The sequence below is a fragment of the Herpailurus yagouaroundi genome, unplaced genomic scaffold, assembly GCF_014898765.1.
Source record: "Herpailurus yagouaroundi ecotype Mexico unplaced genomic scaffold, PumYag 182, whole genome shotgun sequence".
NCBI lineage: Eukaryota > Metazoa > Chordata > Mammalia > Carnivora > Felidae > Herpailurus > Herpailurus yagouaroundi.
The window spans coordinates 17,099,169-17,118,097 of record NW_024412413.1 but is presented as its reverse complement, the minus strand read 5'-3'; the positions used below and the strand labels follow the sequence as shown (position 1 = coordinate 17,118,097).

Sequence of the window (18,929 nt, the reverse complement as noted above, 5' to 3'; positions counted from 1 at the left end):
CAATCTCATTTTGAGATTTCTGATAAAAAAGGAGATGAGACATGTTTTAGAAGTAGGCACCTATTTAGGGAGATTTGTCCCCCTCTTACCATTCTCACGGCCTTGTCAAGTTCACAGTCATTGAATATTATAAGTGGGGATTTGCCACCAAGTTCAAGGGAAACTTTCTTCAGGTTGCTCACAGCACAGCTAGAGGAAAATAAATGGGAAATGAGCATTCTCTCACGTGGGCCTTTTTAACTCTAAGTTACCACTTGGCATGGAAAATATAATTGAGCCTCAGAAATATTAAGAAACTTATTCAAAGACAGAACACAAATGGTTGAAGGGTAGTAGCCGTTGAAGCCCAGTGATGAGCACATGGGAGTTCATTCCATGATTCTGTGTGCTTTGTAAATATTAGAAAGTTTCCATAATAAAAAGCTTTTATAATTCTGTGATTCAATAACTAGAGATCCTCATGGATAAATTTAGATTCTTAAGAAATTTGGTTACATAAAGCCCTGGCAAGGAATTTAACCTCTAGCCAGATTCCTGAAGCATTACAGAAACAAAATATCAATTTTTAGAAGTACATTATTTATTTCCCCCATTTGCAAAAATATTGTTATTTAAAACATTTAAAAATACCCCCAAAAACTCAGAAAGAAGAAAAAAAAATCACAAAATTCCATTCCATGGCTTCATATCCATGTTTCACCATTTTGACATACTTATTTTTGGTCTGTGTCCAACCACAGCCTTTGCCTTATTTAAAATGGTTGTGATCGGGGGACCTGGGTGGCTCAGTCAGTTAGGCAGCCGACTTCAGCTCAGGTCATGAGCTCGCAGTCCGTGAGTTCCAGCCCCGCGTCGGGCTCTGTGCTGACAGCTCAGAGCCTGGAGCCTGTTTCAAATTCTGTGTCTCCCTCTCTCTGACCCTCCCCCGTTCATGCTCTGTCTCTCTCTGTCTCAAAAATGAATAAATGTTAAAAAAATTTTTTTTTAATGGTTGTGATCACCCCATATGTACAATTTTATACCTTAGTTTTCTTTTGTCTTTCTATATACCTTTTAACAATATTTTTCAATATTATTAAAAATTCTCCATGAACATGATTGCGTGGACCTCCATTACACTGACATCCTTTTTTTTTTTTTTTTTTTTTTTTGGGGGAGAGAGGGGGGCAGCCCGCGCCCCCCCGCCGCCGCGGGGGGCCGCGGGGGAGAGAAAGAATCCCAAGCAGGCTCCACCTTCAGCTTAGGGCCCAACACGGAGCTTGATAACACAACTCAGGGATCATGACCTGAGCTGAAGTCAAGAGCCCATGCTTAACCGACTGAACCACCCAGGCATCCCTGCACTGACATACCTTAACCATGCCTTATTTTGGACATTTAGATTGTCTGCAATTTTTTTAAAAAACAAATGTTACTGCATTTTAGGAATTCATTTTATAAATAATCCATATTTGCCATTTATATGTCTCTTCAGTTTCTTACTTATGCTCTAAGACCAATTTGGGCCACAGCTTTAGTATGCAAAAATTTTTTGTTCTGGATTGTCATAGCTACCAGTAGGGTGTAGAATTCCAATATGGCTCTAGTTTTATGGACTATGGGCTTTATGCTTTGGAGAGTATTTTATTACATGAAAATATCTCAATACCCTGCAGTGATAAGTAGATTTCTCTTCTAAATCTGATGTGGGTTTTCTCCTTGTAAACACATTCTTTTTTTTTTTTTTTTAAGCTTATTTATTTACTTTTGAGAGAAAAAGAGAGAGAGCACACAAGTGGGAGGGGGGCAGAGAGAAGGAGAAACGGAGTCCCAAGCAGGCTCCGCACCATCAGCGCAGAGCCCTATGTGGGACTTGAACGCACAAACCGTGAGATCATGACCTGAGCTGAGATCGAGTCAGATGCTTAACCAACTATGCCACCCAGGTTACCCCTTCCAAACACATTCTATATAAAAAAGCAAAAAAGCATAAACAAAAACCTGGTTTACTAGGATCTGCAGCAAATCAACACGCTAAAACCAATACCTCTTCATGATCTGTTTGCCAATAGCAGTGGACCCAGTGAAACCAAGTTTACGGATATCAGGATGTTCAGAAAGGCGTTGCCCAGCTATGCCACCTGTAGAATCAGGGAGGAAAACATGAATTAAAACATTATTCAAGTTCTTACGGTGAGAGTGACTTTGAATTCACTGAAGTAGATTTCTAAGCTTTCTTAGTTTCACATTTTCTATATTAATTACAAATTGAAAAAGTCTAAATAATGTCCTCCATGCAATTATCAGCCCCCCGGAAGACGGGTAAGCCTTGGTTTTTCATCTTCCAAGGTAATTTTTAAAAATTGAAACAGGCCACCTTACGGTAGTTTTACAACGTTGTTCAATTTCTGCTCCTCCCACCCTACTCACCCACCATTATATTTCTACTCTAAGATTTTTAGCACATGGTAAATATATTTATCCTTAAGTTAATTATTTGGTAAATTGTATTTAGCTTTAATATATGGTAGTTACAAGACAAGACTCTAGAGGGAAAATAGTCGCTCAGCTACTCCTGTACCATTCATTACTTACAGCCAAGTGAGTCCTTTGATGGTTTACCTGAGCCTGGGATGATGTTGATTACCCCCTTGGGAAAGCCTGCTTTCACGGAGAGCTCAGCAAACTTCAAAGCAGTCAAGGGCGTGACCTGAGCAGGAGCAGACCACAATTACCTTCTTCAGACCCTGTCTTGTCCTTTAGACTAGTATCCTGCTTTTGCTTTCTGGTCGTTTTATTTTTTCTTTTATTTTGACATAACTTCAGACTTACAGCAAAGTTGCAAAAACAGTACAAAGAATTCCTATATATCCATCACCCAGGTTTCTCAAATGTTAACATTTTACTACATTGGCTTTATCCTCTTTTTCTCTTTATTTTTCTCTGAACTGTGTAAGAGTAAGACATAGACATGCCCCTTCACCTATAAATACTTTTGTGTGCATTTCCTAAAAACAAAGAGTTCTTTTATATAACCACAGTACAATGATCAAAATCAGAAAATTAACAACTCATTAGAAAACCTTATTTACAGACCTTATTCTGTTTTCACCAATTGTCCCAGTAATGCTCATTGTAGAAAAAGGAAATCCAAGATCATACGTGGCCTTTCCATGTCTGTAGTCTCCTTTTATCCGGGAGAGTTTCTGAGTTTTCTTTTATATTTCATTTCACTAACATTTTTGATAAGCACAGGCTAGTTATTTTTGGACAACGCCCCTTCATCTGGATTTGTCTGCTGTTTCCTCATGATTCGATTCAGGTTGTGCACTTGTTCAAGTGCAAGAACTTTGGCAAGAACACCACAGGACTGATGCTGAGTCCTCAGAGCACCATCTCAGGAGACACATGCTATCAAATAGCCCCAATATTGGAAATGTTAACTTTGATGATTTGGTAAAGGGAGTCTGCTATGTTTCACCACTGTAAGTTATTCATTTATATTTTGTAATTAATAAATATATTGTAGGAAGAGATTTCAAGACTATTTAAAGCCATGATTAAACAATTGGAACTTTCACCCTGACGTTGGGAAGGTAAGTGGGGTTGGATGTTGAGTTCAATCACCAAGAGAGCTTCTGGGTTGGCAAATGCATCTATGTGATGGGAGGGTGGTGCACCTGAATTCCACAACCTGAGCTCCTGTGCTCATGATCCTTCCAGACCTCAACCTATGTACCTTTTCATCTGACTGTTGGTTTTGATCCTTTATAATAGAGTCATAGTAAATAAAGTGTTTTTCTGAATTCTGTCAGCTATTGTAGCAAATCACACCCGAGGAGGGGGTCATGGAAACCTCTGAATTATAGCCAGTTGGTCGGAAGTACAGGAGGCCCAGGGCTCACATTGGCATCTGAAATGGTGGCAGTCTTGTGAGACTGACCGAGCCCTTCACCTCTGGGGTCTGTGCTAAAGCTCAAGGTAATTAGTGTCAGAATTGGCTTAAATTGTGGAGCACCTAGCTGGTGTTTAGGGAGTTAAAGAATAGGTTGGTATGGGGGGGGGGAAAAAAAAACCCCACACATTTGGTGTCAAAAGGGCTGTGAGTAAAAAAAATCAGAATTTTAGAAACCAAGATCTGGACACTGTTGTTGCTTCTAGGCCTTCTCAGGAGACAGAGCTGGGGGATAGCTATATGTTTGCCCATACACACATAAGTCTATTTATCTGTGTGTCTGTATCTATCTTCCTATCTATCATCTATCCCCACATACACCAGATCCATTTCTTCACCACGCTATCTAAATATATTAAAACATATGAATTTGTGAATACCTCCATCCGATATCTCAGGGTTCATTCAATCTTTTTCCCTTTTTGCGTGTGTAACTCTCTTCTCCAACACTGAGAAACATGGCTTCCAATAGTTACAAAACATTTACTGATTTGCTCAATCCTTAAATGTATAGAGGACAATTTGAGAATTATTAAGCTATGTCCCTATGAAAAAGAAGCCTACTAACTAGAGTTCAATACTTATTTACAGTGATTTTGCCTTTAGACTCAGGGCACATAGTCCCAATGTCTCTCAAAAGTTACTTGGATTAATGTTTCCTCACTTCCCTCAACGGGATCATGTTACTCTTCTGAAATGTGGCTTAGTGCATTTGTTTTTATTTGTATTCAATTTTAGGGGTTTTGCCCCATCTGGGTTGATCATATTTCTTTTGTTCCGTGGTTTGTTTGCTGTCATTGTTGAGTATGGGAAATACGCTTCCAAAAGTGAGGAATATACAAAAGGTACAGCCAGAGAAATGTTATTCCCTGCTCCCCTTCCCTCTACCCCTTCCATCCGGTCTCCTCATAGCCTGTAGCTAATCAACCTCATTCGTCTACCGTGTATCCTTCCTATGTTTCTTTTGTTCAAGTGAACAGATACGTATCTTCTTATTTTCCCTCCTTTTTTACACAAAGATGGCATAATAGAATCTCATTTTTAACATCGATTACAGCAGTGCATAACTCAGAAGCAAAATGAAAGTCATAATTTCCACACTTAAAAACCAGTGCTGATTATGTCTTTGTTAGTGTAGTCCCAATGAATGGAATGTGCAAGAAGATCCATGGAGGTGTGAAAAGAGAATAGTAGAGCTTCTATTTAATGGACAAAGATATGCGGTAAGTCATACATAACTAACATTTATTATATGGCGGGATCATGATACTCTCGCTCAGTCTGAATGAAGGCCAGAAGGTCATGGGTCACAAAGGTATGTCCTAGGAAAGAACAGGAGTTCACAAGGGCAAGGGAATGACAGTGGTTTCCCCACTTGCTCATTTGCTTTCAGAATATTGCCACATGTTGAAGTTTATTGGCCTGGTTACATGGGTTCACAGACTATGTATTGTTATGTATTATTACTTTAACTAACCCAGCCTTCATAAAACGGACAAGTGGCTGAAAAAGAAACTGCATAATAAATAATAATACTACCAAGGCAACAAGCAAACAAGCAAAAGGCAGGGCTAACACTTTCCTTCTAGTAACACACCCACTGCAGTAACCTGGTGAGGTTTAAAAAATGGCCATCTAGTTAAACTCAATGAGAAATTGGTCTCAAACATTTGAAAGCATCAGGAAGATATCTGAAACAGTAGATTTACGTCTACTCCAGTTAAAGATGGTCCTAGCCCAAAGGGTATATTATTATGACTTTGTATGAAACCACAACTAGAAAGACATTTAAAAACTAAGTACCCTGGATTAATGGTAGCTCTTTTTAAGTAAGAACAAAAAGATTTTATATCATTAATAAATAAAATAAAACAAATGGTTTAATCTTTATCTCTTTCCTTTTCATTTCTATTGGCTTTCTTCCATTTGGCCGCTCAGTTCTCCCAGCAGGACTATCGGTTTAAATGATGTATAGGAAAGCATCTAGCAGTGTTCTGGGCAAGAGTAGGTCATTGCTAATGCTCTTATTACATTAATAAAGTGGTTGGAATCTGTCAGACCTGTGGCCAGTCCAGGCCACAGGAATCTGTACCTTCCTCTCAGGTTAAAGGGAAAGGGAGACCTCTGATTCAGTCCTCCTGACATTCACACAGGGGCCTTAATACTGGAAATGGTTTCATACTATCATTATGTAATATTATACAATAAAATAAAAAGATATCAGGGCACTTGGGTGGCTCAGTCAGTTAAATGTCTGACTCTGGCTTCAGCTTGGGTGGTGATCTTGTAGTTCATGAATTCGAGCCCCACACCAGGCTCTGAGCTGATAGTGTAGAACCTGCTTGGGATTCTCTCTCTCTCTCTCTCTCTCTCTCTCTGCCCCTCCCTGTCTCTCTCTCTCTTTCTCTCAGAATAAATAAATAAACTTAAAAAATAAAAATAAAAAGATATCTATAACAGAACAACAACTTTGGGTCTTTCATTTACAAGATTAAAATTATCATCAATCACTAAACTGTCAGGGTTTTTTTTTAAGTTTTTAAAAAAAATGTATTTATTTTTGAGAAAGAGAGAGGCAGAGAGAGAGGGGGAGAGAGGATCCCAAGCAGCCTCTGCACTGAGAGCACGGAGCCCAGCGCGGGGCTCAATCCCACAAACCGTGAGATCATGACCTGAGCAGAAATCAGAGGAGTTGGACGCTTAACCGACTGAGCCACTCAGGCACCTGTAAACTCAGTCACAAGTTTTAAGTTGCGTTGGAGTCAGACTGTAATCTCCATGGGAACAGAAACTTTGTGCGTCTTTGTCTTATAGATGCCTGGCAATTAGTATACCCTCAATGAATGTTCATAATTTTTGAACATTATATATAATCATTGGAATTCTTCACTATTTAGCACTCTCATAACACCAAAAGAGCAGGGGCGCCTTGGTGGCTCAGTCCGTTAAGGATCTGACTCTTGATTTCAGCTCAGGTCATGATCTCACTCACGGTTTGTGAGATCAAGCCCTGCTTTGGGCTCCACACTGATGGCTCAGAACCTGCTTGGGATTCTCTCTCTCGGCCCCTCCCCTGCTCACGCTGTCTCTTTCTCAAAATAAATAAATAAAACTTTAAAAAAAATTAAAAAAAAATAATACCAAAAGGGCAGAACAATCTAAATATCCATTAACTCAGGATTGGTTAAATAAAATATAGTTTAACTATACAATGGAATATTATGGGAGTTGGTTTATTTATACATTGGAAATTGTACCAAAAAAAGGAAGATTTTTTCTTTTGCTAAATATGTATAGAATGCTACTATTGTATTGCATTGTGGTCAGAACACTTAATACAACATCTACCCTCTGAACAATTAAAAAAAAAATTTTTTTTAATGTTTATTTACCTTTGAGACAGAGCCAGCAGGGGAGGGGCAGAGAGAGAGGGAGACACAGAATTGGAAGCAGGCTCCAGCCTCAGAGCTGTCAGCACAGAGCCTGACACAGGGCTTGAACTCACGAGCTGCGAGACCATGACCTGAGCCAAAGTCAGCCGCCCAACCGACTGAGCCACTCAGGTGCCCCTCCACTCTTAACAAATTTTAAGTGTATCATGCACTATTGTTCACTGTAGACAAAATGATACACAGCAGATCTCTAGGACTTATTCATCTTGCATAACTGAAACTTTGTGCCTGTTGATTAGCAATTTCCCATATTCCCTTCCTAAGGGAATACCTAAGAAACTAATGGAATACCTAAGAAACTAATAAATAACAATTAATGACATTGGTTGCCCCTAAGGAGGTAAATTGGCTGGGGGATTAAGAATAGGAGGGAGACTTTTCATTACCTACCTCTGTATGTTTCTAGTTTGAAATTTTTTTAAATGTATACCTATTTTTTTAAATGAAATTGGGGTGCCTGGGTGGCTCAGACAGTTAAGCATCTGACTCTTGATTCTGGCTCAGGTCATGATCTCACAAGATTGTGAGTTAGAGCCCTGCCATAGACACTGCACTAATAGTCTGCTTGCGATTCTTTCTCTCCTCTCTCTCTGTCCCTTGCTCTTTCTCTCTTTCAAAAATAAATAAATAGGGGTGCCTGAGTGGCTCAGTCAGTTCAGCATCTAACTTTGGCTTGGGTCATAATCTCACAGTTTGTGAGTTCAAGCCCCATACTGGGCTCTCTGCTGTTGGCACAGAGCCTGCTTTGTGAGATCTCAAAAATAAATAAACATTAAAAAATAAACATTTTAAAATATTTTTAATTAAAAAGATTTTTAATGTTTTATTATCCATTTTTGAGAGAGAGAGAGAGAGAGAGAGAGAGAAAGACAGAGTGTGAACAGGGGAGGGGCAGAGAGAGGGGGAGACACAGAATCTGAAGCAGATTGACAGAGCCCAACGCAGGGCTCGAACCCACAAACCACCAGATCATGATGTGAGCCGGAGGCTTAACGGACTGAGCCACCCAGGAGCCTCAATAAATAAACATTTTTAAAAAATGAAATTAGGAGCACCTGGGTGGCTCAGTTGGTTGAGCATCTGACTTTGGCTCAGGTCATGACCTCACGGTTTGTGGGTTCGAGCCCCGCATCAGGCTCTGTGCTGACAGCTCAGAGCCTGGAGCCTGCCTCAGATTCTGTGTCTCCCTCTCTGCCCCTCCCCTGCTTGTGCTCTGTCTCTCTCTCTCTCAAAAATAAATAAACATTAAAAAAAATTAAAAAAAATAAAAATGAAATGAAATTGTTTTTAACAAGCAAAACCAGGATGACTGTGGTCACTACGACTAAGTAGTAATGCCAAATGAAACCGTAATTTCTTAAGTCCTAAAAGAAGAAATAAAAGGAGAGGTAATAGGTAATGAACTGTAAATCCTTCTAGAATAGTGACCAAGTTTTCTCCGTGACTTGTGTCCCTCAGAACATCTCCTACTGGTCACTTTTACACAGGCCATGCTCAGCCAGGGATTAAGTTGACTACCATATTCTTTTCCCTGAAAAGCTACTCTAGCATTAAAAGATTTTTTCTGAGAACTTCTGTCATTTGAATTATTATTTTTTATTATTTGTTATTCAATGTACATATACTTATAGTTGCCACGATTATGTACATTCTTTTGCCTCCTTTTCCTTCATCTTCCATATCTTTATAATATTTTTAGTAATTAAAATTCAAATGCCTATGTAATACTTTTCTTTGGATGTCTTATAGTTACTCTAAATAATTCCCTAATCATTAGGCATTTGGCATTTGGCAAGAATTGGAGTGGCTGGTAGAAATTCAGTGGATTTCACAGAGTAACCCTATGCCTGCTTCCCTTGCCATGGAAATTTTAAATTGTGGGATATCCATGCGTTACATTAGGCAGCCATTAAAAATGAAGATTCGGGGCGTGTGGGAGGCTCAGTCGGTTAAGTGTCCGACTCTTGGTTTTGGGTCAGGTCATGATCTCGCGGTTTTGTGGGTTCGAGCCCTGCATCCAGCTCTGCGCTGAGAGTGCAGAGCCTGCTTGGGATTCTCTCTCTCTCCCTCTCTGTCCCTCCGCCACTCACGCTGTCTCTGTCTCTCTCAAAGTAAATAAATAAACTTCAAACAAAAATGCAGATTTAACTAATAGGAAGAGATGCCCAGCCATGATGCCTTTGAAGATGTCATAATACACAATCTCATTTTTGTCTAAAGACATAATGTTTATAAACGGGTGTCTCTGTTTTCAAGTAAGTAGGAGAGAAGGAGGTTCTGCCCTGGCTCCTTGCATCTTACCTGCGCTGGCTTGAGCACTAGGGTGTTACCCGCCGCCAGACACGCAGCGCTTTTCCACGCCAGCATCATCAGTGGGTAATTCCAGGGGATGATAATGGCGCAGACCCTGCAGAGGTAGAAGGACCACCATCCTTAGTTGTCTCCAACCAACACAACTCACCCAAGTCACCCTCGGCGCTCTCCTTGTCTCACCCAAGCGGCTCCTTCTTGGTGAAGGTCAGATTGCGATTTGGACGGGCCTGGTTGATTGGAATAGTAGAACCCTAAAGAGTAAAAAAAAAAAAAAAAAAAGGTGATCCTCATTTCACTAATTGAAATGAGTAAGTCTAATCTCAAGGAATCCATTTTCTTAGCTGGTATGAAAAGGCAGTGTTCAATTTGTAAGAATATATGATATATAAGAAATATATTCACACCAAAAAAAAGAAACTGCTATTTCTTTCTGGAAAGAAGTAAGACACAGGAGAATAAACATAATTCTATCTATCTATCTATAAAACATAGTTCTAATTTAGTTACCTCCATTCCCAACTTCTTGGCATGGCAGAGAATATTAATTGTGTAACCAATAGCCATTCTTCCCTCTGTCGTTATATTAATAATGGTGATATGGTTCATGAGTTCAAGCCTGCATTGGGCTCCGCACTGACAGTGCAGAGCCTGCTTGGGATTCTCTCTCTCTGTCTCTCTCTCTCTCTCTCTTTCTTCTCCTACCCCAGTTGTGCCCTCTCTTTCTTTCTCAAAAATAAATAAACTTTATTTAAAAAAAATAATGGTGAGGGGCACCTAGGTGGCTCGGTTAAGGGTCTAACTTCGGCTCAGGTCATGATCTCGCGATTCATAAGTTCGAGCCCTGCATCAGGCTCTGTGCTGACAGCTCAGAGCCTGGAGCCTGCTTTGGATGTGTCTCCCCGGCCCCCCCCCCCCCCCACCCTGCCCCTACCCTGCTCACACACTGTCTCTCTCTTTTTCTCAAAAATAAATAAACATTTTAAAATGTTTTTAAAAAATAAAATAAAATAATGGTGATAGTCATGTGCCCAGATAAAATACTGTTTTCCAGTTTCCAGGGCAGACAGGGATGGTCAATGGAAGACATAAGTACAAGGCATTGGAAGGCGAGTATTCTTTACAGTAGGCTGACTCAGCTCTGACACAGGCTCCTTTACCCTACCCCCCACTCATTTCTTCTCCTTGTTCAGAGTGTCACTGAAATGGCTGATACCTCAATGGTTATTGTGAGACCATGAGACCGTCTTGAGGGTACAGGTCACATGGTACCTTAGTAGCTCTGGTAGAGAGAGAGAAGGAGCCCACATGTCATATACTAGCCCTGACTACTTGCCTGGGTGTTCCTTGAAAATGAGGCAAAAGTGAAGTTCATACTTGAGTATCCGTTACATGCAGCCAGACTTAATCCCATCTAATTCACAGCAGTCGTTTTCAACTGAAGCTATTCATTTGTCTGCTGCACACAATTGTATTGCTATTACTAATTACACGTGTTCATCTCTTATCTGAAATCCTTGGGGCCAGTGTGTTTTGGGATTCAGAATTATTTGACTATAGAGATATAACATAATGCACATACCTTATGTTATATTCTCTATGACTCCCAGTAGGGTCTGAAGTAGCCCCCCATAATCAAATAAATACATGAGTATTGAAATATTTATTTAGTGAAACATGAATCTTTCCTCTAAGTGATATAAATACAAATTATAAATAGACTCATGTTGGTTCAGGTCAGCTTTTGGCAACAAATGAGTTCGAACCACTGAAACCAATTGATTTTCAGGTTTTGAAGCTCTCTGGTTTTCATAATTGAGGCTAAAGTGTGGGCGTGAACCACCACTACTAAATATTTACATCTGTATGACTTTGTGACTAAAACTACGTTTATGCACAAACCCTAGTCTACCGCAAACTTGCTCCTAAGCCTCACTACATAACTTGCAGGGTATGTATTATTGTGACCATGTTACAGATGAGGAAAGGAAGGCTTAGAGAGAGAAAATAACTTTAACAACATCAGCTGCCAAGTGCCAAATCTGACTCTTGGACCGGTCTCTCTGACTCTATGTTAATAATGGTCACAGCAACTTGCCCAAATAAAATACTGTTTCCCAGTCTTCTCAGCCGATAGAGAAGGCCAGTGGGAGATATGAGCACAAGGGAGGTGGGGAATGCTTTTGAAAGCTCTCTTATATTTCTCTCCCTTGCCCACTTCCTCCTTCTTGCTGCCTGGCTAGTGCTACAGTGGTTATCGTGAGCCTATGAGCAGTATGCATGCTGCTCTTTGTTATGAGCCTTACCTTTACCTTTCATACCCCGGGTGCTGAGGTCAAGAGCAATAGCCTGCTTCTCCTCACACATGTGCTATTTACTTCCTTATAGTAAAAAAGGAAATGAAATATTTATTGTGCCCATGTCTTAGAAAATTATTTTTCTTATACCCAGCTTACTTAGACAATGTATGTTAGCTCTCTGGCTTCTGTAGGCATTTGAGTTCTCGATCTCTCCATGACACCCTAGATGTCCAGAAGACTACCAGGTGCCCTTAGGAGATATAGTAAAGTACAAAAAACATCATGAGACTTTAGTTCAGAAAATCTCGAGTTCAAATCCTAGCTCTGTGCTTTACTTACTAACGATGTGAGTGTATGCAAGTCATCTGTTGTCCTCAGGCCTCTGTTTCCTTGCCTGCAACAAGGGATAATAGCTATCGGTCCACCACAGATGACTGTTATAAGGATAAGAGAAGAAAATCTAAGAGGTGCCCATAAAACATTGTCTTTACAAACTACTAAATGCTCGGCCCTTTTCCTTTTGGAATGATCTCCGTGGAGTCAAATGACATTTGTGCTCACCTGAATTTTGTCACACCAGCCAGCAAAATATCTGAATGTTTGCACAGACATTCCGATGTGAGTCTTCAGAGCCAGGGTGTAGACGGCCCCTGAATCAAGGGCTTCAATGGTTGCCAGCTCCTCCTGGTTCTCTTCCAGTAGGTCTGCAAGTCTGTATGGTCAGTGAAAGGAATTCATTCAACAAATATGGATTGAGCTCCTATTATGTATAAGGCACCATCCTAGGGGCTGAGAATTCAGAGGTGAACACACATGGACCAGGTCTTTGTCCTGATGGAGAATACGGTCCAGCAGGGAAGACATTAAACAAATCATTTCATACATAATTTGTTTCAGGAGTTACAAAAAAAAGAAGCAGAGGGTGTGGGAAGCCTGTACCATTTGCCTCATCAGTGTATAAAAAACAGAAGAGTGACTGAGCCACAATAATCAGAGGAGATCAATGACAGAAGACAGTGGGAATGTGGCTAGTTCATGAATATGCAAGGAGATGTTAGAGAGCACAACCCATGAGAATCCATGAACGCGAGGATTTCTTGTTGGTATAGAAATGCTTCCAACACTAACTGAAGAGACAAGATAGAAATATCTGGGGTGAATTACAGACACAACAACAGGTTTCTGGTAGGTGCCTAGCTTCTATGGGAAGATAAGTACAGGATTGTCTCATGAGTATAAAATAGTCAAAATTCATCCTGCGTTCCCTTCCACCATTTTCCTCCACCCTTCAATGGTTTTTGCATTGTTCCTTTTGGACTATTCTAAAGTTGGGCTCGAAATCCTCTTTCCCTCAATGTTTCTTCCAGATCCTGCTGTAAGAGATATTTTGACCAAGGTCAGCTATTTGGCCTTAGGGAAGCAGAAAAGTGAATTTATGCTTGAATCTAATTACATACTTGAATCTACATACTCGGTTACCAATTTATAATTCTTTCTAGGCCTTACTATTTTTCCTCCTCATTCCTACTCCCTATGGGTCAGGCAGATTTAAAATCTGTCATTGAAAACAACAAAGTGCTGCGTAGTCCCCATTTGCTGTTCTATATCCCTTCTCCATACTGCTCTGTGACCTGGGACGATGACCTTTATTTATAGACCACATCACTTGGCTCCCCTGCTCCGTTACTGGGCTTGACTAATGAGAGACCAATGAACAGCACCCCCAGGAGAGAAAGCAATCAGGCATTGCACTCCCCAGCTCCCCCACAGATGGTTCAGCAGCTGCTGTGTCCCTCCCCGACAAACCACTGCAGTGTGGTCTTCTACAGCCACAGGTCTTGCCACATTCCAGCAATAGCCTCTTCCTCTGTCCTAGATCTTGGAGTAGTCACAACTTTCCCTGTTGCTGTCCCTACCTGGGTACTTCATTATCCCTTGACCTTGCCTACATCTTTGTAAATCGTTTTTTATTAACCTTTTTTTCCTCTGGAACCCTGACTGCTCCAAGCACTAATACAAAAATCAGGAACTCACATCTATGTAACTTTACAGGATGTAAATAACAGAAGACATATTACATAATGGGTGCATGCTAGACTATCTTGGGGAAATTTTTAAAAACTTGGCAATGTTAACCAATACCCAGAGACAGCAGATCTGTGTTTTTAAAAAAACACACCTGTTGGGGCGCCTGGCTGGCTCAGTCGGTTGAGCGTCTGACTTCGGCTCAGGTCACGATCTCACAGTCCGTGAGTTCGAGCCCTGCCTCGTGTTCTGTGCTGACAGCCCGGAGCCTGGAGCTTGCTTCGGATTCTGTGTTTCCCTCTCTCTCTGCCCCTCCCCCGTTCATGCTCTGTCTCTCTCTGTCTCAAAACTAAATAAACATTAAAAAAAAAATTAAAAAACCCACACCTGTACATCAACCTTCCTCTTTCTCTTGCATTCATTCTTCCCCATTCACCGTTTTCAAAGGCATCTTTTGCTGCTGCTACTGCTTTATCAACATCCACCAAAGAAGCATAGGATACTTTGCATATTATCTATTTCAAGATAAGGAAAACTAGGTTATAGGTTATTTATACAGAGATATATAAATATGCTTCTCTTGAAATTAATGTTATATTAATAGGAAAAATAGAGTATTACTTATAAAACCCAGAGAATTTATGATGGAAAATCAATACGTTGAGTAATAAAGTAAAGAAAAATTTAAACATGGAAATTGGAAGCCTGAAATTTGGGACTTCTCACATCACATGACACGATTGAAAGACACATTTAGGAAGAATATATCTGCTTCTTCCAGTGCCTTGGGGAAGCTGAATTTCTTGCCACGAGCTTGCCGAGTTTGAAAGTTCTTTTCTGCATAGAGCATTATGTGAAGCTATGCCTCTGATACGGATAGGTATAGCTATCTAAAATAATTATAAATATTCATTCCATAAAATAGATTACTATGGTCAGCAGCCAGTATCAGAACTGAATAGTTGAAAGAAATACATGGAGAACATTTATTTCTAGTAAGTTCTCAGAGGCAAAGTGATAGAATAAAGTAACTTCTTAAGACTCCCAGGTTTACAACTATTAAAATTTCATGACCAGTGGTCACTGCACACACTAAGCAATTACTCACGGATCCGTCTGTTGGGTTGATAGTATCATAGGTCTTTCCATCATCAGCATCTGTGAACTGTCCATTTATGAAACACTGATATGGCATTTTCACTGTCATTTCGTTGACCTCCTTTGAAACCTAAGATAGAAAATTATGTTAATAGAATCAGTGGATTTCTCTGCTTATCCATTTGATACCAGATAGCAATAAAGGAGTTTATTCACTAATGCAGCAGAGAGAAGTTAGGTCAGTAGAATTCCAGTTCCTAGTCTCCAGAAGAGACAAGCATATGTTAGATTTGGGCCTTATGATGCTCAGATTGGCCACTCAGCCAGGAGGTTAGCATCTCTGATGACCAAAGTACTCCTGGCTGGGCCTTATAAATATCTCAGATTTTCTTCATACAAATGAAAAAGAAGCAAAAGACCTACAGATCACGGAAACATCACCATCTAGTGGCAACATCTATGGAGCACAGTCATTGCTTTGCTTTGAGTTCGTGAAATTGCCTTTTACATGGGTGCCATTTTAAGTTTTCTTTCCTTAAGTTCCTCCTCGTTTTTACTTTCTTTCTTACAAATGTATTACCTAAATTGTTCTCTACCATTACCTAGAGAGTGAATTTAGGTTAGTCCATTAACTACTATGGATGTGTTCTTTCAACAATAAAAAGGGAACAAGTCTCCCTGCTTCATACAGTTATTATGAGGAATAACTGAGAAAACATATGGGAAAGAACATTATTAGAATAAAATTTTATATCAATGCAAGGCATAAAAAGTAAATATAATAATTTTAAAAATAATTTCATACAGAGAAATTGATAATGCTTTAAAAAAACCAAAAAAGTATCAAGAGGGTATCTTGTCTTATCCCACAGATAAGAAATTTTTCTATAAAATATTTCCATTGTGTTTATGTAGGATATAATGAAGGAATCTTCATCTGAATTGATGTGTCTCTGCACATAGTTCACTTTCCTAAACTCATCATTCTGAAAATATGCTAATTATGTATAAATATGTATATGTATAAATACACTAATTATGTATAAATATGTATTATCTAACTTGATTCCCCCAACTATCCTATAATGTACATATTATTATTTCCCCACTTAACATATGAGGAAACCGAGACTTAGAGAAGTTAAGCAACGTGCCAAAGCTCACACAGCTGGTAAGCAATGCTACGTGGGTTCAACTTTAGGTGGGTCTAACACCAAGATTCATGTTCTTAACTAGATGATAACTAAATTGCTTTCAAATTTCCCTGAAGTTTATTAAGAACAAATGGAATGAGAAGCATGCCTGGGATCCCATCTCTCCCTTAAGAGCTCGCCAGTAACTTGAAATCCCACATCCTTAGAACCATAGTGGCTGTGAAAACCAGCAATCTATTAGCCACCAGAAGGGGAAATGACTCCCCAGAAGCTCCCCAGAGGCCTCATCCCCACAGAACTCCCCAATTGGCTCTATTCTTCGTGTTTGTCTTTATTTGGCCTGAGAGCTTGCTCTGCCCAAACTGCCCTCAGCCTTCCATAAAGGCTGAGAGACCTTATTGGTTCAAGAAATGTAAGGAAATCTACATCCGCTCATTAGCTGATGACTAAGCTAGCCAAGTAGAGACTTCAGTGGTGGCAAACGACAAAGAATATAGGTTTTATGGGATTAGTCCAAGAAAGTCACCAAACAAAGAAAAGCAACAATAACACTCCCGATGAAGGGTGGGGGTCTTATTTCCAGAGTTGCCACATTCTGTTATTTAAAATGGCTAGTTTTCAACAAAAGATTCCAAGATACATGAAGAAGCATGAAAGCATAAAGAGTGGCCAATACATCGGAAAATAACCAGTCAATAGAAACCTTCCTTGAAGAAACCTAAACGTTAGACAAAGATTTTTTTCTAAGACTATTGATTTATTTTGAGAGAGACAGAGAGTGTGTCCACACTCACAGGGTAGGGGCAGAGAGAGAGAGAGAGAGAGAGAGAGAGAGATCCCAAGCAGGCTCTTTGCTATCAGCACAGAGCCTGATGCAGGACTCGATCTCATGAACTGCAAAGATTTTAAATAAGCTTTTAAAAATGTATCCAAATAGAGGTTCTTGGGTAGCTCAGTTAAGCATCCAACTTTGGCTCAAGACATGATCTCATGGTTTGTGAGGTCAAGGTCCATGTCAGGCTCTGTGCTGACAGCTCAAAGCCTGGAGCCTGCTTCAGATTCTGTCTCCCTCTCTCTCTGCCCCTCCCCCACTCACACTCTGTCTCTCTTTTTCTCTCTCTCTCTCAAAAAAACATTTAAAAATGTTTAAATAAAAAAAATGTTTCCAAATAAGGAAGGAAAGGAAGCTATGTCTAAAAAAATTAAAGAAGAGTAAATGAACAATGTCTCACATAGAGAATATTAAGAAAGAGAGAAGAATTATAAAAAAAGAACCAGTGGCGCCTGGGTGGCTCAGTCAGTTAAGCGGCCAACTCTTGATTTTGGCTCAGGTCGTGATCTCACAGTTTCATGAGTTCAAGCCCCACATGGGCCCTGCGCTGACAGTACGGAGCCTGCTTGATATTTTCCCTCTTTCTCTGTCCCTCCCCTGCTCACACTCTCTCTGTGTCTCTCAAAATAAATAAATAAACTGAAAAAAAAAAGTATTATAAAGAAGGAACTAAATACAAATTCTGCAGTTGAAAAGTGTAATAACTGAAATTTTAAAAAGTTATCATAGGGGCTCAACAGTAGATTCAAGAAAGCATAACAAAGAATGAACAAACTAGACAATATGTCAATAGAGATTACCCAGTCTGAAAACAGGAAGGAAAAAGAAGGCCTGTGGGATACCATCAAATGTATCAAAGCATGCATAATGAGAGTCCCAGAAGGAGAAGAGAGGGGAAAAGAGGCAGAAAGAGTATGTGAAGAAATAATGAATGAAAGTGTCCCGAATTTGATGAAAAACATTAAACCACCCATCCAAAAAGCTCAACAAACTCCAGGTAAGATAAACTCAAACAGATCCATTTTAGATACATCATAATACAATGGTTAAAAGCCAAAGGTAATGAGGGAATCTTGAAAGCAGCAAGAGAGAAGAATCCCATCACGTCAAATGGATCCTCGATAAAATTAACAGATGACTCGTCCTCAGAAACCATGGAGGCCAGATGGCAATAGGATGACATATTTAAAGTGCTGAAACCAAAAATTCCATATACAGCAAAACACCCTTTAAAAACAAAGGAGACACTAAGTCATTCCCAAATGAATAAACACTGAGAGAGTTCATTGCTAGCACACTGCCCTTTAAAAAGTTTACTAAAAGATACCTTTCAGGCTGCAGTGAAGGGACACTTGACAGTAACTTGAATCTACATGAAGAAATAAGCAAGCTAGATGAACATATTGGTTTCCCAATGCATATAAAAGCTATGTTTATGCTATACTGAGGTTTATTAAGTGTGCAACTACATTATGTCTAAAAAAATCAATGTGTACATTTCATTAAAGATACTTTATCAATATCCTTCAATTAAAAAAGAAATACTTTATGTTCCAACATTCTGTCTTAACCCTGAGTTGATATATGGTGGGAACAACTGGATGTTTAAGATATTTTTGTGATTCTTTGTTTTAATCTCCACCCCCCCCCTTTTGTATATGTGATATGAAGCAAATGAGGAAACATCGTTCTAATGGTTTAACAAGGAAGGAGAAAGAAAGACCTTAATTTCTGAGTGGAGATGTCTCTTTCTATGTGGATAAGTCGATTAAGACCGTTGTCAAAAGTTTGTGTTACTGCACCTGACTTTAGGATCCAAAAAGT

At 39.7% G+C, this 18,929-nt stretch overlaps 1 protein-coding gene across 1 annotated transcript in view; it reads right to left on the bottom strand.

The window, feature by feature from the left end:
* ALDH1L2 (aldehyde dehydrogenase 1 family member L2) overlaps positions 1 to 18,929 on the bottom strand; it is a 66,920-nt gene that overhangs the window by 10,870 nt on the left and 37,121 nt on the right. Inside the window, exons 11-18 of the mRNA XM_040491021.1 lie at positions 15,130 to 15,249; positions 14,409 to 14,536; positions 12,558 to 12,708; positions 9,880 to 9,950; positions 9,688 to 9,793; positions 2,602 to 2,689; positions 2,027 to 2,120; positions 90 to 189 (exon numbers count right to left, since the gene is read on the bottom strand). Of these exons, the coding sequence (XP_040346955.1) occupies positions 90 to 189; positions 2,027 to 2,120; positions 2,602 to 2,689; positions 9,688 to 9,793; positions 9,880 to 9,950; positions 12,558 to 12,708; positions 14,409 to 14,536; positions 15,130 to 15,249 (858 nt within the window). The remainder of the gene's footprint in view (positions 1 to 89; positions 190 to 2,026; positions 2,121 to 2,601; positions 2,690 to 9,687; positions 9,794 to 9,879; positions 9,951 to 12,557; positions 12,709 to 14,408; positions 14,537 to 15,129; positions 15,250 to 18,929) is intronic.